The 24,924-nt window shown below is 44.7% G+C and overlaps 2 protein-coding genes across 8 annotated transcripts in view; one reads left to right on the top strand and one right to left on the bottom strand.

The window, feature by feature from the left end:
* b4galnt3b (beta-1,4-N-acetyl-galactosaminyl transferase 3b) overlaps window positions 1–15,267 on the top strand; it is a 34,272-nt gene extending 19,005 nt beyond the window's left edge. For both annotated transcript variants that reach the window (XM_029757530.1, XM_029757529.1), the window contains exons 4-20: window positions 4,840–4,935; window positions 5,029–5,119; window positions 7,050–7,150; window positions 7,260–7,327; window positions 7,883–7,961; window positions 8,095–8,161; window positions 8,360–8,512; window positions 8,592–8,701; window positions 8,783–8,883; window positions 9,129–9,196; window positions 9,301–10,603; window positions 10,727–10,986; window positions 11,083–11,236; window positions 11,722–11,794; window positions 11,916–12,069; window positions 12,580–12,706; window positions 12,827–15,267. In XM_029757530.1, coding sequence (XP_029613390.1) covers window positions 4,840–4,935; window positions 5,029–5,119; window positions 7,050–7,150; window positions 7,260–7,327; window positions 7,883–7,961; window positions 8,095–8,161; window positions 8,360–8,512; window positions 8,592–8,701; window positions 8,783–8,883; window positions 9,129–9,196; window positions 9,301–10,603; window positions 10,727–10,986; window positions 11,083–11,236; window positions 11,722–11,794; window positions 11,916–12,069; window positions 12,580–12,706; window positions 12,827–12,938 — 3,117 coding nt within the window. In that variant the 3' untranslated portion in view covers window positions 12,939–15,267. The remainder of the gene's footprint in view (window positions 1–4,839; window positions 4,936–5,028; window positions 5,120–7,049; window positions 7,151–7,259; window positions 7,328–7,882; window positions 7,962–8,094; window positions 8,162–8,359; window positions 8,513–8,591; window positions 8,702–8,782; window positions 8,884–9,128; window positions 9,197–9,300; window positions 10,604–10,726; window positions 10,987–11,082; window positions 11,237–11,721; window positions 11,795–11,915; window positions 12,070–12,579; window positions 12,707–12,826) is intronic.
* A 3,616-nt stretch (window positions 15,268–18,883) lies between these two features.
* Window positions 18,884–22,877, bottom strand: tnni1c (troponin I, skeletal, slow c). 6 transcript variants are annotated; one of them, XM_029757525.1, is made up of 10 exons: window positions 22,818–22,877; window positions 22,589–22,607; window positions 22,355–22,358; window positions 22,230–22,271; window positions 22,065–22,070; window positions 20,944–20,985; window positions 20,639–20,770; window positions 19,980–20,069; window positions 19,640–19,822; window positions 18,884–19,479 (listed from the first exon to the last, which is right to left on the bottom strand). In XM_029757525.1, exons 2-10 carry the CDS (start codon window positions 22,597–22,599, stop codon window positions 19,381–19,383), a joined length of 609 nt encoding a protein of 202 aa, XP_029613385.1. In that variant the 5' UTR covers window positions 22,600–22,607; window positions 22,818–22,877; the 3' UTR covers window positions 18,884–19,380. The 6 variants fall into 6 exon arrangements, with proteins under 6 accessions (XP_029613385.1, XP_029613382.1, XP_029613387.1 ...); XM_029757522.1 differs by having other exon boundaries at window positions 22,589–22,626; window positions 22,818–22,845; XM_029757527.1 differs by lacking the exon at window positions 22,065–22,070 and having other exon boundaries at window positions 22,818–22,876.
* Window positions 22,878–24,924: the final 2,047 nt, after the last annotated feature.

Raw genomic sequence — 24,924 nt, 5'->3', positions numbered from 1 at the left:
TAATGAAAGCTTCATGCCGCCAAAAAACTGAGCACGTCACAAAAATCCATATATTAGCCGCGTCATTGTTTAAGCCGTGTGGTTCAAGCCTGGGGAAAAAAGTTGCGGCTTATAGTCCGGAATTTACGGTAACAGGAACTTGTTACAAATGACTGTCATCCATGATTCACCAAACACTATTTTGAAAGGAGAAGCAAAGTACTTGAAGCATATGTTTTCGTTTGTCTCTTCAGTCTCCACTAACTGAAGTTAATTGTAAGAATTATTTTTCTTCTATTTATCGTGTAAAATGAAGCGCTGTACAGAACGACTTACGTGAAGGCCACATTACAGAAGAGGAACTTCTTGATACAATTAAATCCTTTAAGTCCGGACAAACTCCAGGGCCGGATGGCATACCTGTTGAGGTATATCAAACCTTTTTTAACCACTCCTATAAAAATGGTAGACTATCAGAGGCAGCAAGAAGGTCTGATTTCACTATTACTGAAACAGAACCAAGGTGGTAAATATAAAGATCTAGTCCACCTAAAAAAGAAACTGGAGGCCCCTTACACTTAAACGTTGTGATGCAAATATTCTAGCCAAATTCATTGTCTTGAAGGTATTGTCCAATATTTTTCATCCTAATCAGACATGTTTTCTTTAAGACAAGTACTGGAAACAATAAGACAATGTGGTAACCCAAATCTGTTATTCATAGCTGATTTTTGAAAAGTCCTCGTTTTATATATAAATGCCTAGACTATTTTAATTTTGGAGAATCTCTTATTATACCAACCCCAGGTGTAAAATAGTAAATAATGGCTGCTTCTCAGAAAGTATTAAACTGTCAAGAGGAATAAAACAGGGTTGTCCACTAGCTAACATTTTTTCATTGGACATAATAAAAATGCCACTATTAAAATCAGACCCAACAATATCAAGGGGCTAGAAATCCAGGGCTTGGCCTCCCGAGTGGCGCAGTGGTCTAAGGTACTGTGCCGCTAGAGCTCCTGGTTGGAGTCCAGGCTCTGTCGCGACCGGGAGACCCATGGGGCAGCGCACAATTGGCCCAGCATTGTCCAGTTTAGGGGAGGGATTGGCCGGCAGGGATGTTGCTGTCCCATTGCGCACTAGCGACTCCTGTGGTGGGCCGGCCGCAATGCATGCTGACACGGTCGCCAGGTGCACAGTGTTTTCTCCAACACATTGGTGCGGCTGGCTTCCGGGTCAAGCGGGCATTGTGTCAAGAAGCAGTGCAGCTTGGCTGGATTGTGTTTCGGAGGACGTGCGGCTCTCGACCTTCGCCTCTCCCGTGTCCGTACGGGGGTTGCAGCGATGGGACCAGACTAACTACCAATTTTGATCCCATGGAATTTGTTTTATAAAAAATAAATAATGAAGAAATCCAAAGGTTTCCTTCTACCCTGATGACTCATGTTTTCTTTTAAATACACTATTTGGATCCCTGCACAGCCTCATACAGGATCTAGATAAGTTCTCTAACCTTTCTGGAGTGAAGCCAAATTAAGTGTACTGTGTTATGTATTGGATCACCAAAAAAAACATTTACATTACCGTGTAGTTTACCAATAAAATGGTCTGGCGGTGAAGTGAGCTTACTCGGTATTCATATCCCGAAAGAAATTCTCACTACAATGCATTTGAATAGAAAGTTTGCAAAAATAGATACTGTCTTGCTAACATGGAATGGTAAATACCTGTCTATTTGTGGGGAAAATCACCTTGATTTGAAATATTTAGTCATATCCCAGTTTACCCATTTACTGATGACCCTGCCTACACCCAACGACTTGTTTTTTTAAATTATATGAGCAAAAAATATTCCACTTAGTTTGGAGATCAGCAAACTAGACACAATTTAAACGGGCCTATAAAATGATTATGAATTTGGAGGGCTGAAATGATTAAATATTAAAGCATTGAACCTCTCACTAAAGGATTCAGTCATACACAAGTTATACCTAAATCCGAACTGGTTCTCTAGCAGATTAGTAAGAATGGCTCAACCCATGTAAAAAAAAAAGGCCTTTCCCCCTTTTTATTCAGATTACCACCTCTCACTTTAGGTTATTTGAAAATGAAATAATCTCTAAAATATGGCTATTTTTAAAACCAAGAAAGCAAGCTGGTTGCAATTTCAGAATCTACCAGAAAATACCGAACACAATATTACAAAAAATAATATTATGGTTAAATTCAAATATACTAATTGATGAAAAAACATTTATAAACAAACAAAATGTTAATGAGATCATAAATGCAACATCCAACAATTTTCAAAGATTTTACTGAGTTATATGAACTGTAAGGCAATCAGTCAATTGAATTAAATTAATTAGGCCCTAATCTATGGATTTCACATGACTGGGAATACAGATATGCATCAGTTGGTCATAGATACCTTTTAAAAAAAGGTAGGGGTGTGGATCATAAAACCAGTCTGTATCTGGTGTGACCACCATTTGACTCATGCAACGTGACACATCTCCTTCGCATAGACTTGATCAGGCTGTTGATTGTGGCCTGTAGAATGTTGTCCCACTCCTCTTCAATGGCTGTGCGAAGTTGCTGGATATTGGTGGGAACTGGAACACCCTGTCACACACGTCAATCCAGAACATCCCAAACATGCTCAACCTGTGACATGTCTGGTGAGTATGCAGGCCATGGAAGAACTGGGACATTTTCAGCTTCCAGGAAATGTGTACAGATCCTTGCGACATGGGGCCGTTTATTATCATGCTGAAACATGAGGCGATGGCGGCGGATTAATGGCACAGTATCTCTGCATTCAAGTTTCCGTCGATAAAATGTAATTGTGTTTGTTGTCCGTAGCTTATGCTTGCCCATACCATAATCCCACCGCCACCATGGGGCACTCTGCTCACACCGTTGAAATCAGCAAACCGCTCGCCCACACAATGCCATAAACGTGGTCTGCGGTTGTGAGGCCGGTTCTCTAAATTGACGGCTTATGGTAGAGAAATGAACATTCAGTTCTCTGGCAACTCTGGTGGATGTTCCTGCAGTCAGCAATCCAATTGCACACTCCCTCAAATCTTGAGACATCTGTGGCATTGTGTTGTGACAAAACTGCACATTTCAGAGTGGCCTTTTATTGTTCCCAGCACAAGGTGCTGTTTAATCAGCTTTGTGATATGCCACATCTGTCCGGTGGATGGATTGGCAAAGGAGGAATGCTCACTAACAGGGATGTAAACAAATGTGTGCACAATTTGAGGGAAATAATTTTTTTTGTGCTTATGGAACATGTCTGTGACTCTTATTTTAGCTCATGAAACATGAGACCAACACTTTGCATGTAGAGTTTAGATTTTTGTTCAGTGTATATGGGAATGTCTGATCTATCCAAAATTATAATTAACTGATTGCAGCAATACTGCAAAAATGGAGGCAAGTGGGAGAATGTAAGGCTCTCATCTGTCGGCCCTGCATTGAAGACATTAGTTAAAGCAAATTGTGATAGATAAAATAAAAAGTATACCAGTTTCATTTAAGGAGCAAAAAATTGACAGCTGCACCATACAGGTGCAAAATAGTTGGGAAGAAATGTTCGATGTGCTGCTTCCATGGCACATAGTTTATGAACTGATACACAAAACCAAGTTTTGCAATTTCAATTATTTTACAAAATTCTTGCAACCAATAGAATGTTATGCATATGGGGATACAACCATCCCAGCTCTGCAGATTTCGCTGCGAAGACGGACTCATTAGATCACTTGTTTTGGTACTGCCTATATGTAGCTTGTTTCTGGTCGCAGGTTCAGGAATGGCTAAAAAAAACCTGGAGCTAATGTATCAAATAGCATTGCTGGGTGACTTAAAGCCATAGTCACTCTATCAATAATACTCTTAGTAAAAATGTTAGTTTCTACAGATTCTAAATAAATTATGGGAATGGAAAGGTTCAGAACTTTTGTGAAACAGCACCGTTAAAACATACATTGCAATTAGAAATCAAAGCTGGATGGTTTTCAGAGATGAATGGGAAGAGTTGAGGGGAGCTGAAGGATGGGACTAGAAAAGAGGGGAGCTGAAGGATGGGACTAGAAAAGACACTAATAAATAGTGTCTGAAATGTATGTAAGCTGGAAGTTGAAGCCTAGGTATTGTTGTCCATTAGATTACACCAATTAGGGGAGGGGTGGTAGGGTTAGGGGCAAATAATAATAAACAAAATGTATACTTTAAAAATATATATTTTCTAATGTTTTGTACACTCAGTTACCCAAATGTAAAACTAGTAACTGTATTGTTTCACCTACTCCTTACAGATTTTTCAAGCCAATCACAATTGTGCAATTTGTCAGACAACTCAAAGAGCTTCACATTAAAAATAGACGAGCATTGCGCTATGTCAGAGAAATGTCACATATAAACACGGCTGTCTTCTCAGCCTTATCTATCTTATTATTCTACCAAAAGCTTCAGCCATTTGCCCGGTTGGCCGTTCACATGCCATCGTTCCTTTCTTCATTTTGTCACGTGCTTAAATCTCACACACACTCTCACACAGCTCAGATACCTGGGGTGGCAGGTAGCCTGGTGGTTAGAGCGTTGGGCCAGTTACCGAACGGTTGCTAGATCGAGTCTCGAGCTGACAAGGTAAAAATGTGTCGTTCTACCCTGAACAAGGCAGTTAACCCACTGTTCCTAGGCCGTCATTGTAAATAAGAATTTGTTCTTAACTGACTTGCCTAGTTAAATAAAGGTTAAATAAATAAACTGTCTTGCTAACAGAGGTGTTGGTGTGTGTGATGGAGAGAGGGGGTGTTATTATGGGATCAAACTGTCATGTGTTCCCCCCAGTATAAGGGACAGGCTAATCTCCATACCTTTGAGGACTGGTGTGGCAGCTCTACAGCTCAGCTTCGCATGAACCTGCATTACCCTCTTTACCCACACGTGAGTCACACAGTTCCCGAGCCAACATATACACATGACATGTCATAGCTCAACTGAAGACTACACCCATTCCTCTCTCACGCTCTCCTCTAGTCCAGAACCACAGTAAAGAAGCTGGCTGTTTCTCCCAGGTGGATGAACTACGGCCTCAGGATATTTGGCTATCTTCACCCCTATACCGACGGTATATTTTTAATTTTGGAAACCTGTTCAAAAGTTTTCCCAGATATACAGTACCAGTCAAAACTTTGGACACACCTACTCATTCCAGTTTATTTTTTTTTATTTTTTTTTTTACTATTTTCCACATTGTAGAAGAATAATAATGAATACATCAAAACTATGAAGTAACACACATGGAATCATGTAGTAACCAGAAAAGTGTTAAACAAATTCTTCAATGTAGCCACCCTTTGGCTTGATGACAGCTTTGCACATGCTTGGCATTCTCTCAACCAGCTTCATGAGGTAGTCACCTGGAATGCATTTCAATTAACAGGTGTGGGACCTGGAACAGCGCTACAGGGAGACCGGACAGACAGCTGATCGCCCTCGCAGTGGCAGCAGGCCACGTGTAACAACACCTGCACAGGATCGGTACATCCGAACATCCCACCTGCGGGACAGGTACAGGATGGCAACAACAACTGCCCGAGTTACACCAGGAACGCACAAACCCTCCATCAGTGCTCAGACTGTCCGCAATAGGCTGAGAGATGCTGGACTGAGGCCTTGTAGGCCTGTTGTAAGGCAGGTCGTCTCCAGACATCACCGGCAACAACGTTGCCTATGGGCACAAACCCCCCGTCGCTGGACCAGACAGAACTGGCAAAAAGTTATCTTCACTGACGAGTCGCTGTTTTGTCTCACCAAGGGTGATGGTCAGATTCGCGTTTATCGTCGAAGGAATGTCACAGCATCATCGGACTAAGCTTGTTGTCATTACAGGCAATCTCAACGCTGTGCGTTATAGGGAAGACATCCTCCTCCCTCATGTGGTACCCTTCCTGCAGGCTCATCCTGACATGACCCTCCAGCATGACAACGCCACCAGCCATACTGCTCGTTCTGTGCGTGATTTCCTGCAAGACAGGAATGTCAGTGTTCTACCATGGCCAGCGAAGATCTCAATCCCATTGAGCATGTCTGGGATCTATTGGATCGGAGGGTGAGGGCTAGGGCCATTCCCCCCCAGAAATGTCCGGGAACTAGCAGGTGCCTTGGTGGAAGAGTGGGGTAACATCTCCCAGCAAGAACTGGCAAATCTGGTGCAGTCCATGAGGAGGAGATGCACTGAAGTACTTAGTGCAGCTGGTGGCCACACCAGATACAGACTTATTTTTGATTTTGTCAGCATGGGTACCACAGCATTCTGCAGCGATACGCCATCCCATCTGGTTTGCACTATCATTTGTTTTTCAAAAGGACGATATGCATATGTGGGAACTCCTTCAAGACTGTTGGAAAAGCATTACAGGTGAAACTGGTTGAGAGAAGGCCAAGAGTGTGCAAAGTTGTCATCAAGGCAAAGGGTGGCTACTTTGAAGAATCTAAAATGGAAAATATATTTTGATTTAATACTTATTTTGGTTACTACATGATTCCATATGTGTTATTTCATGCTTTTGATGTCTTCACTATTCTGAAATGTAGAACGTTTTTAAAAAGAAAGAAAAACCCTTGAATGAGTAGGTGTCAACTTTTGACTGGTACTGTATGTGATCGTATACAAATGTAAGCAAGGTTTGAAATGCTTGTTTTAGTCAAATTATATGTTTGGGCTTCTCCCAGTCAATTCGCAGTGTACAAAGGAGTTATTTGTAATTATGTTCCGTGACCCTGACCATCCACTCAAGAAAAAATTGTCCCAAGGCTGAATGTAGTTGATGATCCCTGAAGTAAAGCATCTAAGTTGGGTGGATAGTAACACCAAGGCTTTTGACAACTGTGTTTGGTGCAGTAAGACAGCCATTCAATTATACCATCAGTTCTGACAACTTTACATGCCACAGGGCGACTGAACCACAGGGGTCCAAACACTGAACCCAGAGGAACACCTAATTCAAATAATTATCTGACTAGATTTGTTATCTCTGTGTGTCTGTTTGTTCCAGGTGAGTTTGTGTTTGCGGTGAGCTCTGATGATAACTCTGAGTTCTGGCTGAGCCGGGATAACTCTCCACTCAACCTGCAGCTACTGGCCTGGATCGGCAAGGTGGGCTCTGAGAGTGTCTGTCAGTTTGGACCTAAGATGGCTCCAGTGACTGTAACAATTGTGTTTATTTGGGGTTCTGGCAGCTCTCTGACTGTGTGGTGTTTTGCAGACTGGCATGGAGTGGACTGCTCCTGGTGAGTTTGGGAAGTATGCCAGTCAGACATCCAGACCGGTTAGGTGAGTCAGCAAACACTGTGGGTGTGTGTGTGAGTGAAGGCTATGATTCCCGGAAGTTTGTCGGGAAGCAAAATTTCAAGTGAATAACTGAAAACACATCCAAACACAGGGCTGAGAGTTATTTTTAGCAGAGGTTGTTTTTCTTCTTGTGGTGGCTTGGAGCTATGTCACTGAGCCAGGATGAACACACACACATTCACACATGTACACAAACACACCTCTGAGGTGTGTGTGTGTGTGTGTGTGTATATACAATGATGGATGGTGCGGGGAGACATGGGTTTGATCCTGACAAAAGAAGCTGTCACAACTACCATAATGAAGCATGGACCACAGGCTAGAGAGGGGTAGAGTAGAAAGAGGGAGGAGGACAGGGGGAGAGAGGTTAAAGGAGGTGAGGGAGGGAGGTGATAGTCAGGTATTGGCAGGAGAGGGGGAGGTAGCTATGGAAGGGGGAGGAAGAAAGGTATTCACAGTTAAGGGGCATGACATGACAGGCATCTACAACCGCCTATCAGATATTAGCATAGAGTAACTGTTTTGTGTGTTCTGCAGGCTCTCAGTTCAAAGGAGGTACTTCTTTGAGATAGTCCATAAACAGAACGACAGAGGAACAGACCACATAGAGGTGGCGGTGAGTTTCCCCTCTTCTCTACTCTTTCGTGTGTGTGTGTGTGTGTGTGTGTGTGTGTGTGTGTGTGTGTGTGTGTGTGTGTGTGCGCGCGCAGTAGTATTAAGTGTGTGTGTGTGTATTTGTTTTGACACAGTGGCAGCTGAACCAGGAGGGTCTAAGGTTTACAGTCATCAGCTCCAAGTACATATCCCTCTACAGCAGTGAGTAACACACACACTCTCTAGCTATCCAATAATACTAACAAATTTTAACTACCTAACTGTTATTTCAGACATGTATTTCAGATGTGTGTGTGTGTGTATGTGTGTGTGTGTGTGTGTGTGTGTGTGTGTGTGTGTGTGTGTGTGTGTGTGTGTGTGTGTGTGTGTGTGTGTGTGTGTGTGTGTGTGTGTGTACAGATGAGTCTGCTCTGAGGATGAGTGACATCATTCATGTACCCCAAACGGCTGCTAGTCACACACGCTCGCCTAGCAACCAGCCCGACAACCAGCTGAGCAACCAGCCTGCAGCTGACATGCTGAGAGTCGACCCACGCGACATCCTATACCAGAGTAAGACCACACACACACACACACACACACACACACACACACAACGGTCACTAGATTGAACAAATAACTGTGTGTGTAGTCCCTGCCTTAGACAGTAGGTTCCTACAAGGCGTGCTACCTGACTGCTCCTATAAACCCAGCTACATCATCAAAGGTTTCCCTCTGCTGCGATACCAAGGCCTGCAATTTGTAAGTACCATAAATATTCCACCTGGAATCCCTATAACTAACAGAAATGAGCGTGTTATTACCATGTTTGTGTGTCTCCAGGTCCACATGTCCTACATCTATCCCAACGACTACACGCGGCTCACACACATGGAGACAGACAACAACTGCTTCTACCACGACAGTCCCCTATACCTGGACAGGTGAGGAGGGGAGGGAGAGAGGCCGGGAGAGGGAAAGGGAGAGTGTTTGTATTGTTATGAAGAAAGAACTGACAGTGAGATGTGTACCCTCTCTATGACTCTGGTCTGAGAAGGGGCTTATCCTGTATGAGGTTGTTACTATTACCAACCAGCAGAGGGCAGGGTGCAATCACTGAAGTTATGGATAATGTTGTCAGAGAGAGATGATAACATTCCCTCTCTACCCCCGTATCGCCACTCTCTAGGTATGGGTTTTCCAGGTACATGAGGCTGGATGAGCCAGAGGGGCAGGAGGGAGAGAGCCGAGGTAGAGGTAGGGGAGACACATTTTTCTTTGGTTAAAAAGTATATAACCCTGTCGCAGGTCGGCCTTTATTTTATTTTAACCCTCTTCTCTGTCTGCGTGTTGTTTGGTAGTTGATGGCATCTTGAGGAGGAGAAAGGCGGTCCCAGAGGAGGGATTAGATGGCGAGGCTCCTCCAAATGTGGGAGGGGCTAGTAAGAAAGACCCCGCCCCTCCTGACTATGGAGACGACTATGATGATTACGCTCAGAGACGACGACGCAAACTCTTCTCCCTGCCACAGGCCGACAGGGCACCTACACACACACACATGTCTGAGACTCTCACATACAAGAAGAGGAGGAGGAGAGAAACAAATACAGCAGCTGTAGTAGAGCAACAAGCTGTAGTCCAGACCAGAGCAACAGAACAGGATGGGTTGGAGATCCCCCCTGGTCCTGGGTCACATACATCACTACAGACTACACCAGCAGAACAGCTGAGACTAGCAGAAAGACCAGCAGAACAGCTCAGACCTGTGAAGTCCAGAGCAGGGGAACAGAAACCAGGAGGGAAGCCAGCAGACAGAGAAGATATGGGACCTGCAGACCAAAAACAACCCAGACCAAGAGGGAGACCAGCAGAACAGAACTCAGCCAGGTTAAAGATTTTACCTGCACCACAAAAACTAGACCAGAACCTGCCAGTAGAGGGAGACGGACCAGAAGTTCGGCTTCCCCAGCTGCAAGGGAGGCACCGGCGTGTTCAACAGCCTGGTCCGAGGGGTTGGGGTAACGCAACACCCAATCCCCTGAAGCACCTCCCACCTCCCACTGTCTCTAATTGGTCCATCAGGGTCGGTCGAGGGCGGAGACTTGTTAACCGTACACTAGAGCTGTGGTCAGCGGTTACCAAACAGTCAACCACACGACTGCCCGAGGTTAAACCACCGCTAATTAAGTTGGACCACAAAGCAACTGTGACCAGGAAGAGAGTCCAGGTCCTAGAGACAGATATCATCCTCCGAGCACAACCACAGATAAAGTCGCGACTGCAACCTGACTATGACAACACACTCCACGGGGATCTGCCCCCTGGTGTGGTCAGAGGGATGGACCGTCTGGTTGAAGGGGTTGACAGAGGGGGAGGTGGTGAGAGAAAGGGGGAGGAGGTGGGTGTGAGTGAGTCTTTATGGGGTCTTGAGGGAGACTCTGAAGAGGTGGAGGGCTTGTCTTATGACTCCACCCCTCGACCAGTGTTTGACCCTGAGGTGAACTGGGCTCAGACATTCCAGGTGACCCCTTTAGACCTCCAAGCGATGCGCTCTGATTGGATAGACCTCCGCTGTAACGTGTCTGGTAACCTGATGCTCCGCTCTAGAGACGCTCTGCCTGTCGTCAAGGCCTTCATGGACAAACTCAACCACAGACACCATGGGTCAGTGTGTGTGTGTGTGTGTGTGTGTGTGTGTGTGTGTGTGTGTGTGTGTGTATACAGTATATGTGAGTGTGTGTGTACAGTATATGTGAGTGTGTGTTAACCCTGTCCCTCCCTCCCTAGGCGTTTCACCCTGGTGCGTGTGCTGAACGTTGAGAGGAGAGTGGATGGAGCTCAAGGCAGCAGGTACTTCCTGGAGCTGGAGCTGAGGGATGTGAATGGCCAACACCTTCGCCTGTCACACTACATCTATGCTCTGATTCGCCACAGACTATCTCGCCCCCGGGGACTCCCGCCGCTTCGCCCTGCCCCTGAGATGTTGCTATGCAACCCTGTCGGTTTTCACTGGAACCCGACTGCCACTGTCCACTTCATAGTACCAGGTACGTACAAACACACACCCTACTGCTACTCTCCTACTGTTTTATGGCGATATATTGCTTTATTCTTGTGGGTGTCTGTCTATCTGTGTGTGTCAGTAAAGAACCAGGCCCGCTGGGTGCAGCAGCTGATAGTTGACATGGAGGGTCTGTACAAGACCACTGGAGACCCCAACTTCAACCTCATCATCACCGACTACAACAGCACTGACATGGACATAGAGACAACACTAAAGGCATCCACCCTGCACAGGTACGCAGTGTGTACCTGTGCAAAAAAAATTATAAAATGGTATATTAACAAATCATCCCCCCTCCCGTAGGCTACTTGTGCACATTCCTCCACTCTAAAATAATTCCAGCATCCACACAGTAATGGAAAGATGCATCTGTTATAAAACACCAGAAAGTATAATGACATTTGGGAATTAAGTTAATTGTAGCCTGGATTGAGTTAATGTTGAGGCGTTGTCCGCTGCTGTCTCGGTCTTGGACATTCATCTATGCCTTGATAAAATTTCAAATTTTTCTCGTCGCAGATATGAAACCACACTGTGTTTTGGAGCATATGTCACCCATTTTCTAGTCCATTCGCAAATTTTTCATTTGGCTGAGATGCGGCAATAATAAATGATGGTGTAAAATTCTACAGTGTTGGCATCTTTGCTTGTGAATTATTGTGATAAGCGAATGTTTGAAACGTGTGGCTTACTTTCACCCCTGATAACTGTGTACCAGGTACCAATACTTGAAGCTGAGTGGGAACTTTGAGCGTTCTGCTGGTCTACAGGCCGGTATCGACCTCATCACTGTGAGTGTGACATGATCAGTGACATCATCACTGTGACAGACAGTGGGTGTGTCCTGTTTTGTGTTCCATACATCAACTGAGTTTCATGAAATGGGCATAAATATTATCTCTTCCTCCCCAGAATGAGCACAGTATAGTGTTTCTGTGTGACCTCCACATCCACTTCCCCCCCTCCATCATCGACTCAGTCAGGAAACACTGTGTGGAGGGACACATGGCCTTCGCTCCTATCGTCATGAGACTGGACTGTGGGGCTACGCCCAGGGAGCCCAGAGGTACACACACAAGCACGTGCACACACACACAAGCACGTGCACACACACACAAGCACGTGCACACACACACAAGCACGTGCACACACACACACGTGCACACACACACACAAGCATGTGCACACACACACACAAGCATGTGCACACACAAGCACGTGCACACACACACACAAGCACGTGCACACACACACACAAGCACGTGCACACACACACAAGCACGTGCACGCACACACACACACACACAAGCACGTGCACGCACACACACACACACACACAAGCACGTGCGCACACACACAAGCACGTGCGCACACACACAAGCACGTGCGCACACACACAAGCACGTGCGAACACACACAAGCACGTGCACACACACAAGCACGTGCACACACACACACAAGCACGTGCACACACACACACACAAGCACGTGCACACACACACAAGCACGTGCATACACACACGCAGGTGCACGTGCACACACACACATCTCACACGTCTCTCTGTGTGTGTTCCAGGTTACTGGGAGGTGAATGGGTTTGGTCTGCTGGGGATCTATAAGTCTGACTTGGATGCTGCCGGAGGCATGAACACACATGACTTCACTGACCGCTGGGGAGGAGAGGACTGGGAGCTGCTGGACAGGTGTGTGTTTGTCTGTCTATGGTTGTTTGGTGCATGTTTGTGTGTGTTCTGTTGCTCATGCCTGCTCTGTCAATCTGATCATTAATAGGAATTATGTTGCTCTCCCATGCTCTGTGTCAGGATTCTGCAGTCAGGTCTGGAGGTGGAGCGTATCTACATGAGGAACTTCCTGCATCACTACCACTCTAAGCGTGGCATGTGGAACAGACGCACCCAACGCAGCGGCACGTAACCCACAACAACACAGCCAAAACGTACAGCGATGCAGCCGTAAGCCACGACGATGCATCCGTGGGTGCAAGGAAACTGCCACACTTTAACGTCCCCATTCCTCGCATCAGCCATTTACAGCTGTCGACCGGTTAACGAGAGGGCAGGACAGAAGAGATTCCTGACACCATTGGGTGATATCCCCTGTCACTCAAAAGGTTTGAGGGTGTGGTGATGATGGAACACAACATAGTACTGATTGTCCTGGAAAAAGACACTACTGAAAACTAGAGCAGAGGTACTCAAATCTGAACATGTAGGTCCGCAGTACTGCTGGTTGGCCAGAGAGTCACTCACCTAGTGTCCCACGTCTGAATCACAGGTTGATGTTTATTGTCATGATTCTTGCCCTGGAGGCAGAACTGAGCTGTTTCTGCAAGATGGGCCAGCTGCCTAGTCAAAATTGTCTGTATCTTAAAAATTCATGATTTTTGGTCTTAATTTAAGGTTTGGGTTTGCAGTGTGGTTAAGGTTGGGGTTTAAAAACAGATTTTATGACCACTGCTGAGCTGCCTCCAGGGCAAGACTAATTACAATAAATAGCAACCTGCGTCCGAATCAGTCCCTAGTTAGAGGGGAAATGCAGTATGAAAACCAGTAGTGCTACAGATCTCAAGAACTGGATTTGAGAAAAGGTGGACAAAACACTACTGGGGACTCTATTTAAACACGATACTACTGATTTACAGTATTTTAACAACACACTACTGAGGATCCTGTTCTAAGGAGATACTGTTGTAGTACAAATGTAAACCTTTTCCACACAGTGTGGATATTATCCTTTGGCTAGACAATGACAGATGTCTTTGGTAGCGTGAGGAGACTAAGAAGAAAACTGGGAGCAGTGATGATCTGCTCTGGTCACTGGTACTGATGAACTAGTCTGGACAATCCTGGGCTGCCTAACCAAAGACAGAGACGATACACACCTACACACACATCATTTTAAACATGGATCATACAGCATTTGTATGTAATCAGGGTCCAGCTTATTTATTGACAATGACAAAATGCACCAATGTTACTGTATCACTGTGATTGTAATTGTTTTGTTTAAAGCATTGTTTTATTAATATAATTAAGACGTGAAAAGGGGGATCACTTCTGATTCAGGCAAATTTACTGTACTGGATGGGGATATTTCCTTTAATATGCGATGTGCGTTATGAAGCCTGCTGTATTCACCAGTGCCTGTTCCATAGCTCTGCTACTGTAGAGCTCTACTACATATTACTGACTCTTGGATGTCACATTGTGCCTATTGCATGTATTCTTCGGGAGCGCTGTCTATGTAATCTTCTATGGATTATACTAAAGAGGATCCCGTACCCAACTCCTTGAGCAAGTTAGCCATTTTTTGTAATGTTACTCCGTGCCTTCTCTACAGCTCCGGCGAAGCTGGGGGTTCAGAAAACTTTTGAAATGGGGAAATACTACATGAACTTGTCAGTTAAAGCCCCCATGTAGTCTTTTACATTAGATTTTTAAATCATCACTGTATGTCTAATAAATCACTGTTTATTTCATGAAAATAACTCCAAATATATTTTATAATTTATTTCCATGAGCCTCCTTTTGCCATTGAAATGCTTGGTCTCATCATTTGGGCGTGTTGATACAAATGTTAATATATTTGCATACACAGCCTAATTTCCCGAATTGGATCGTCTAAACTCTAGTCTAGAGCCGACTCCGCTTACCCCTTCAAAGTAGGAGGATGCATATGCAAATTATCGATGGCTGGTCATTGGTCAGAATAATCAGATCAGATTGTGATGTCATGATCTGGGCCAAATAACCCACCCACCTGAACAGGTTTGAAATTCCAGGCATTTTCTTTCAAACAGCTCTTACACAAAAAGGGCGTTATCAAAATGTTCACAATTTCAGTGTTATTTCGACCGCCGTGTGAAAATAAAAAAACAACAACTGGAAATCATGTTTTTGACGGCACTGCCGCTTTAAAAATGCTACATTTTGTGTTCCATTTCACAATATGATTGGGAGTATCACAATACCTTGTGAATTTATCTGACCTTTTTGTTACTGAAGTCAGACTCATGGCAGCTGTTTCTACCTTCTGTCTAGTGTCTACACTCCCTTTCTGTTTTGCTGTACATTCCAGTCTTGGGAGCTCTCTAACGGTCTACCATGCTGTAAAAACTATTTATTTATTTATTTTCAAACAAAAGAGTAGAGACGCAGGAAAATGAGCATCATACATTTGTAACAATAATTAAGATATTACTTATCAATCCCCTAAAACAAAAATAAACACAATTAGTTAAAAATGAAAAGCTGAAATGTCTTGAATCAATAGGTATTCAACTCTCTTTGTTATAGCAAGCCTAAATAAGTTCAGGAGTAAAAATTCACATGATAAGTCACATGGACTCACACTATGTGCAATAATAGTGTTTGACATTTTTTTTTATGACTACCTCATTCATTCAGTATGTTAAAGCAGCACAAGTAGCACTCAGTCTAGCACAGAGTCTCTCCTCATGAGACCCATGAGGTGGCGCACAAATGGGCCCAGCGTCATCTGGGTTAGGGGAGGGTTTGGCCGGCTGGAATGTCCTTGTCCCATCGTGCTCTATTGACTCCTGTGGCAGGCCGGGCGCATGCACGCTGACACGGTCGTCAGATGTACGGTGTTTCCTCCGACACATTGGTGTGGCTGGCTTCCGGGTTAAGCAGGCATTGTGTCAAGAAGCAGTGTGGCTTGGCGGGGCTGTATTTCGGAGTAGGCATGGCTCTCGACCGTCGCCTCTCCTGAGTCCGTACGGGAGTTGCAGCTATGGGACAAGACTAACTACAAATTGGATACCAGGAATTTGGGGAGAAAAAGGGGTAAAAATAAAATGTGCGGTCTGAATCAGTACCAGAACCACGCAGGGCCCCTAAATAGGGGACAGAGCTTTTAACCTGTCCAGATGGTGACGTGTGGTGGCATGAGAGTATAAAGCCAGGACAGACAGGTGAGATGGCTCACACGGTGCCTTCGGAAAGTATTCAGACCCCTTGACTTTTTTCACATTTTGTCAAGTTTTTATTAATGTTTTTCCCCCCGCAGTCTACACACAATGCCCCATAATGACATAGAAAAAACAGGTTTAGAAATGTTTGCTAATTTATTTTAATAAAAATAAACATTTTACGTAGGTATTCAGACCCTTTACTCAGTACTTTGGTGACCATTTGGCAGCGATTACAGCCCCGAGTCTTCTTCGGTATGACTCTACAAGCTTGGCAAGTCTGTATTTGGGGAGTTTCTCCCATTTTCTTCTCTGCAGATCCTCTCAAGCTCTGTCAGGTTGGATGGGGAGCGTTGCTGCACAGCTATTTTCAGGTCTCCAGAGATGTTCGGTTGGGTTCAAGTCGGGGCTCTGGCTGGGCCACTCAAGAACATTCAGAGACTTGTCCCGAAGCCACTTCTGTGTTGTCTTGGCTGTGTGCTTAGGGTCGTTGTCCTGTTGGAAGGTGAACCTTCGCCCCAGTCTGAGGTCCTGAGCGCTCTGGAACAGGTTTTCATCAAGGATCTCTCTGTATCGTGGTCCATTCATATTTGCCTTGATCCTGACTAGGTCTTCCCTGTGGCTCAGTTGGTAGAGTATGGTGTTTGCAACGCCAGCATGGTGTGTGCAACGCCAGGGTTGTGGGTTCGATTCCCACGGGGGGCCAGTACAAAAAAAAAATACACAAAAAATGAAATGTATGCATTCACTACTGTAAGTCGCTCTGGATAAGAGCGTCTGCTAAATGACTAAAATGTAGTCTCCCAGTCACTGCCACTGAAAAACATCCCAACAGCATGATGCTGCCACCACCATGCTTCACCGTAGAGATGGTGCCAGGTTTCCTCCAGACGTGGCGCTTGGCATTCAGGCTAAAGAGTTCACTCTTGGTTTCATCAGATGAGAATTGTTTCTCATGGTCTGAGAGTCTTTAGATGCCTTTTACTGAGGAGTGCCTTCCGTCTGGCGACTCTACCATAAAGGCTTGATTGGTGGAGTGCTGCAGAGGTGGTTGTCCTTCTGGAAGGTTCTCCCATCTCCAAAGAGGAACTCTAGAGCTCTGTCAGAGTGACCATCGGGTTCTTGATCACCTGCTTGACCAAGGCCCTTCTCCGATTGCTCAGTTTGCTCAGTTTGGCCAGGCGGTAAGTAATATGATCACATTTTTTGGTTCTAGTCAAGATTCTAGCAGCCGTGTTTAGCACAAACTGAAGTTTATTTAGTGCTTTATCCGGGTAGCCGGAAAGTAGAGCATTGAAGTAGTCTAACCTAGAAGTGACAAAAGCATGGATTCATTTTTCTTCATTTTTGGACAAAGTTTCTGATTTTTGCAATGTTACGTAGATGGAAAAAGCTGTCCTTGAAACAGTCTTGATATGTTCGTCAAAAGAGAGATCAGGGTCCAGAGTAACGCAGAGGTCCTACAGTTTTATTTGAGTGTCTTGAGTTACTGGACTTGAGCCCCAACAGAATTGAGTTAATGGAGAATCCTTCTTGGCCCTCTCATCTCAAACACCTGTCTTTGAGTGAAAACCATTTAGGTAAAGAAGTCTTAACTTATCACAGACAGGGATAGAGTCTCATTCACAATGTATTCCTGCTTCTGACGAACCTGAGCGGTTTCTCTCTTAGTTCAAACAAAATCCCGAGACTGCCTCGAAACTTTTACTTACCATCCTTGGAAGAGCTACACCTGGACCATAGCAACATCAACTCCTTCCACAAAGAGTCATTTATAGGACCCTTTTACCTTCGACTGTGAGTTGTACTGGTTTATGACCAGTTTTGACAAAACGTCAACAGGTGTTTTTCATCTGCCAAACTAGATGGAACAGCACTGTGACTCCTGCAGCAGCAGACCTACCAGGAGTGGCTGGTGGAGGAGCAGAAGTGCAGGGTGTTCTGGTCCAGCCTGAGGGCCATGCTGCTTCCTGCAGACAGGAACATGGAGCTGCACAGGGTGGCTGGAGAGGTTGCTGACCTGTGCCTCTAACACACAGGCTCAGAAAGACACTGACTGACCCAACTGATGAATATTTTCTACAATGTTAGCTAGCTATTTGTATTGTTGTGCCAGTGCATATACTCTTTATTGTGAAATATTGCTGATATCGAACAAGTAAACAGTCTAAAACTACACTGACTGTGACAATATGCAGTCAGTCAGAGCAGCTGAATGGGTCTACTTTAATTTTAGCAATAAATAGAGTTTACAGTTTGTGATGTTCCTCATTTTTCATCCAATGTGATGTTGTAATACGTTTGTTTGAAGTTTGGTGGCACAAAAGTGCAAAAAAACTATTCTGAGTGAGCAAGTAATTTTTTTTATCTGTACATATACAGACAACGAGCGAGTGAGCCAACACACACACACACCTGTGTTCCACCTCTGGTAGCCTCTGTTTTTGCATGCCTGAGGTGTTTCTGATTCCATCCCTCCAATCTCAACCTTCACCTGTCATTCCGAGGTCATTCAGTGATGTTATACTGAGGTCGCCTGTGATGTATCTGAGGCATTTATTGTCAGAGTGGAATGAATTCTTGGAAGGAACAGAGGCTAAGTATATCCTGGGTCAGAGGTTAACACTGTGTCAGGATGTCTGAAGGCAAGGTCATCCCATTCCACACACACTGATATGATGTCAGCTGCCTGCATGGTGGTATGCAGAGTACATTCATCACTGTGTCAAATTTATATTGAAATGATCAATTCATAAAATAGAAAATGAAGCATCTAATTGTTTTGTTGACTCATGAGACGCCACAGGTGTAACCGTGTAACTCTACTATGTTCATAATACAGTATACATATTATGTACAGTAGTCTATAATAGTGGTGCTATAGCATGCTGTGCAACTGGCTGTCAAACATTCATATATACAACCTTCGGTTTTTGAATTACAGTTATTTTTAATATGTTTTTGGGGTTATGCCATTTCATTTGGCTATGTTACTACAGACAAGTCAGTATGTGTAGGCTAAGTCAACACAATTACTATTTACATGTTTCTGACTTTACAAATAACATTGGGCAGTTTAGTATATTCACATTCCTTAAACTTAACTTGATAAAAAAAAAGATACTACTTGAGACAACATTGGTTAGACTAAACACAGTAGTGATTTGATAGATAGGCACTTTTGTAGCTACGCTATAACCTGCAGCAGGAAACATGAGCTCTACAGCAGCAATACCTTTGACACAGAGACTCAGAAGTGTGACGTGTGGTGTCTAAAAGCCCTGGTTTAGGACCTGAGTTGTGCACCTTTAGTTTAGTTCATTCATGGACACGGGTTTCCCCAGTCCCTCTCACTCCTCTCTTCTGTCTCCTACATTTTTTTTAGCCCTCAGTGTCATGGAAGTCCCCATGTGGTGAGGAACCACCTTATTGGCCACCACCAGCATCGAACATCTTCTTCCTGCCCTCCATGCCCGACATGGCCTCCACGTTCTTCCTCCAGTCTCCCACTTCCAGGTTGCCCTCCTGTCGGGGGCAAACAAGACCACATCGGACCAGAAATAACCGCATCAAACCAGTCCTAGCTGGCCAGAATCAATTCATCAGGCTTATTGTTAGATCCCAGTTTTGCTGTCTGTATTCTATGTCTGCATATCTGTCTGTCTGTAGTTTCATCTTTGCTCACCTTCTCCTGTTTGATGTCCTCTTTCTTGACAGACTTGAGGTTGGATCGGAGGTCCATGTGTTCTTTGTGTTTGGTGCCCAGCAGTGCTCTCATCATCTCTTCTGCTGATACTCTGACCTTCCTCAGAGCTGGCTTCTTAAACTTACCCCCCATGTCCATCACCTTCAGCTTCAACTCGTGGATCTGCAGTGGGGGGAGGGATCAGATTACTGCTATTTGTTGTACATGGTCCATGACATTAAACTAATAAAACGATGATCAATTAGATGATGGATGATTGATGTTTGTTTAAATAAGTGTGGATGTGTGTAGTACTGTAGGTGGTTAAGTGGTTTCATACGTCTTTGCCGTTCTTGTAGACTTTGGCCTCACAGTCATAGCGCTCTTCATCCACTTGGTCAATCCTGGTATGGAGCTGCTTACACAGTTTCTACAACACATACACACAGTATGCATGTAACCCTTATTTTGTACTTTTATTTTGTACTTTTATCCTTTAATTCTCCCCAATTTCATGATATCCAATTGGTAGTTACAGTCTTGTCCCATCGCTGCAACTCCCCTACGGACTGGGGAGACACGCAGGTCAAGAGCCGTGCGACCTCTGATAAACGACCCTGCCAAGCCGCACTGCTTATTGACACACTGCTCGCTTAATCCGGAAGCCAGCCGCAACAGCTGGCGACCAAGTCAGCTTGCAGGCATTCGGCCTGCCACAAAGAGTTGCTAGAGCGTGATGGGACAAGGAAGTCCCGTCCGGCCAAACCCTCCCCTAACCCGAACGACACTGAGCCAATTGTGCGCCACCTCATGGGTCTCCCAGTCACGGCCAGCTATGACACAGCCGAGGATCAAACCCGGGTCTGTAGTGACGCCTTAAGCACTGCGATGCAGTGCCTTAGACTGCTGCGCCACTCGGGAGGTAGCCCTTATTTCTAATGGTAAAGTACCTCTGTAGTTCATGTTCCTCCCAGATTTGCTGTAGTGTCTGTCACTCACCTGCAGCTCCTCCAAGGACAGGCCAGACACCTGCAGGGGCGGGAGCTGCTCCCCTAGGTAGCGAACCTTCTCCTCCTCTCTGGCTTGTTTCTCTGCCTCCAGCTCCTCCAATGCACGTGACAATAGGAGGATCTGGTGGGGGTAGACGAATGGAGGTTGGAGAGGTGGTGTGTGTGTCTGTTACTCAGTATCAGCTGTTTTGGGCAGCTTGACGGTGTGGAGGAGATGGTGCTTTTGTGTGTGTGTGTGTTTGTGTGCATGCGTATGTGTGTGCATGTGTTTGCGTCCATGCTTGCATTTGTTACCTTCAGTGACACCTTGCGGGAGGATGAGATCTTGGACTTGGGCTGAAAATAAAACAAATAAATTATATTTAAATAAGTGTTTAATAATTGGGGGTGTGACATTCTGTTCCAAGGTCCTAGATTTGGGCCACATCTGTATAAAGCCAGTGTGGAAGTTTGCTTGTTTCAAAACAGTTAGAATATGTGGTATTGCTCCTGAAATAGATCTGCCTTTTTGGTTCCAGGTATAATTATTTTTGGTTCAAGGTAGAACTCTTTGGGTTCCATGTAGAACCCTCTGTGGAAAGGGTTCTACATGGAACCCAAAGGGGTTCTACCTGGAACCAAAAGGGTTGTACCTGGATCCAAAAGGGGTTCTTCAAAGGGTTCTCCTATAGGGAAAGCCAAGAACCCTTTTTGTTTCGAAGTAGCACCTTTTTTTCTAAGACTGTAATACTGTATATACAACCCTAACCCACATAACTCTACCCCACAAATCCATACCCCAATAATTCCTACCCCACACAGACTTACCCCACACAGACTTACCCCACACAGACTTACCCCACATGGGCCTACCTCACAAATCCCTACCCCATGCATTTTTACCCTACACAGCTCTACCCCTCAAAAGCCTATCCCACACAACTCTACCCCACACATTCCTACAGTCCTACCCAGTGCTCGAGGTGGACTGGAATAGGTGCCAGTATTCATTTTGGGTGCCGGTACTCTTTATATTTAGGTTCCGGTACGCATTATATTTGAGAGCAATGGCCCTACCCCACACATTTCTACAGCCATACCCCACACAGGTCTATCCCAGAGCCATAAACATCGAGAGATTGGCGATGGCGGTTTCAACCAAAAAGCACATTAAGACACATTTACACAACATTACATAATTCAGCAGCAGCCATTTTGCTTCTTCCTGGACAATAGTGGCCTAGCAGTTCACATATTATTTGATTAAGTTAACTACACAAAGCTAGCTAACTGAGCTGCAAAAATTATAATGCAAATACGTGTTAAGACTGGATTAATAGAATGTTCAGAGGCAGCAACAGGGCGTCCAGCTCTAAAATTAGCCAAACTCTCTATGACTGGCGTACCCCACTCAGTCCTACCCACACCTGTCATACCTTTCCCTGAAAATAAAACAAGAGAGGTAAAACAAGAGAGGAGAGTTAACATTGATATTGATAACACCTGTAGATGTGTTGGGAGCGCTTTGTGTGTTGTGTTGGGAGCAGAGTTCCAGACATATTTCCATTGTAACAGATGGACAATTATTGCATTAGATCTACCTTGGTGTGTTCGACCTTTGGAGTGATGGGCATGGGGGCATTCTGTGGACACACACAGTCAGTACACATACACATCAAAACATTTCATTTTGATTTACTTCAAAAGAGTTAAAAGAAAAACTTACATCACTGCAATGGCCATTTAGAGTTTAAGGAGGGAGAGACAGAAAGCCACCCACCCAGACAGACATACAGAGACAGACAGACAGACAGACAGATACATACAGAGACAGACAGACATATGAATGCATGGACTTCACTCACTTCTATACAAAACATTAATTTCAATATGACAAATTAGCTATTTAGGAGTAAATAAACACTGCCTATGTAACAACATTCTTCAAAGTAGTACTTACTCATCAGCCATTGTTGAACCTTTGCGAGAGAGAGCAGTCTGTTTAGTATCAGAGACATAGAGTCAGAGAGACATCCCTGAAAAGCTACAGTTGAGGTATAAACCCCTCATGGTATGAGTATGATAAATTAACATTAACTAGCTACCAATCAGTGCAATACATTACCAAATCAATAATAAGACAGTTTGATTGATAATAATCACTAAATCCTCTACTGATGTTCCCTTACCACTGTTCGGTGCTCTCTTTGTTGAAAGCTTTTGGATTGAAGGCTTTTATGCAAGCATGTAGGCATAGGCTGGTATATATAGTACACACACACACACACACACACACACACACACACACACACACACACACACACACACACACACACACACACACACACACACACCAGACAATGGTATTGGCTGCCTGTGTAAAGCATGCCGTCCCTCCTGTGACCCGGTGACACTGCTGTAAATCAATCAGTCCATCATGCGGGATCAACTGGAAATCTCGGACTGTTAACTCATGCTACAGATTCCCACAGCCTGACAAGATTATCACCCAAGCGGCAGCTCTATCATTGTATTCAGTGAAGTTAATGTAATGATCTGGTGTGATTGAGCTGTGCTGTTTGAGTGAGTGTATGTGTGTGAGAGAGGTACACTCTTAAAAAAAAGGTTCCAAGAGGTTTTTTTGCCCAGGAGAACCCTTTTTTGGTTCCACATGTGGAAAGGGTCCTACATTTTTTTTATTTAACTTGGCAAGTCAGTTAAGAACAAATTCTTATTTACAATGATGGCCTACCAGCAAACAGTGGGTTAACTGCCTTGTTCAGGGGCAGAATGACAGATTTTTACCTTGTCAGCCAGGGGATTTGATCCAGCAACCTTTTGGTTACTGGCCCAACACTCTAACCACTAGGCTACCTCCCACCCTACATGGAACCCAAAAGGATTCTACCTTGAACCAAAAAGGGTTCTTCAAAGGGTTATCCTATGGGGACAGCTGAAGAACATTTTGAGGTTCTAGATAGCACCTTTTTTTCGTGAATATGGGGAGAATTTCAATTGCATACTCCTTGCGTCCTTTCTATTCTCTACTCGCCTCCATCTCATAACCCATTAGATGAGAAAGCCAGAGGTCCCTTCCCTCTAACTTTCTCCTCCAATGGGTTTTGAGAAGGAGGCGAGGAGAGAGGACGCAAGGAGAGTGCAGTTGAGATTCTCCCATAGTCTACTGTAAGAGCCTGGGGTATGTTATGTTAAGTCAACAGCAGATGTTCCACTGTGTTCTATTTATTCAGTAACCTTTCTGCTGCTATCTCTGTCCTCAACACAATGCTGCGCCCGTTCCTCCATCTGTCTCCCACCCAGCCGCTGCCTCACCATAGATCATTCACAGTTGACAGACTCACCACAGCCCTGTGCTATACCCAGCCTCAGTGCTCTCATTGCCCTGTACACTAACCTAACCCAGCCTTCTCTCATAGCCCTGTATCCCAGCCCAAACTAACCCAGTTACAGCCCAGCCCCAACTACCAAGCTCCAGCCCCCTCCTCAGCCCCAGTCTAGCCCTGCCCAATCTCCAGTGCTTAGACTAACAGCTTGTCTTGCATGTGTCTGTGCCCGGAAATCGTAATTAATGACTACTCTGACACCACCATAATGTGTCCTCCCCATTGATTTAAGCTTTTTCTGGCATCCACAGTGTTTACTGTTTAGAGTCACAAATAAAAGCGTTCTCCACGAAGGGCATGCAATGGCAGTCGGGTCTGCTACAGGAGGGCCAGTTGAAGCAGAGGGGTGTTAACCCCTACACCATTAGGTGGTACCACTCATTCCTGACTAGCCAGACTCAGCAGGTTAGCGTTAATGCAACCCTCTCTGAGTCTAGAAACATTAGCACTGGAGCACCACAGGGTTGTGTGAGGTCTCCCATCTTATTCACACTGTACACAAATGAATGAACCAGCAGTCATCCTGATAATTACATTTTATAGTTTTCAGATGATACCGCCATTCTTGGTCTATTGTATTAAGAGGCTGATACTACTGTGTACAGGTCAGAGATTCAAAGGTTTGTCAAGTGGTGTGATGATCACAATTTCATCCTTCATGTAAAGAAAACAAAAGAGATGGTGTTTGACCCCATATCTGTCGGCGACCACACTCGCCTGTGGTTGTCTACAATGCCAACATAGCATAGGTTAGTTCATACAAGTACCTAGATGTACATATGCACAATGTGCTTAGCTAGAAGATCCAAGTAGAGTGTCAGAGTCCAACAAAGCCTCTATTTCCTACATAGACTCAGGTTTTTGGAGTTGACCAGAAAGGAATGCTCCTTTT

This window comes from Salmo trutta, chromosome 7 (assembly GCF_901001165.1).
Source record: "Salmo trutta chromosome 7, fSalTru1.1, whole genome shotgun sequence".
NCBI lineage: Eukaryota > Metazoa > Chordata > Actinopteri > Salmoniformes > Salmonidae > Salmo > Salmo trutta.
This window is presented reverse-complemented; position numbering and strand designations above follow the sequence as displayed.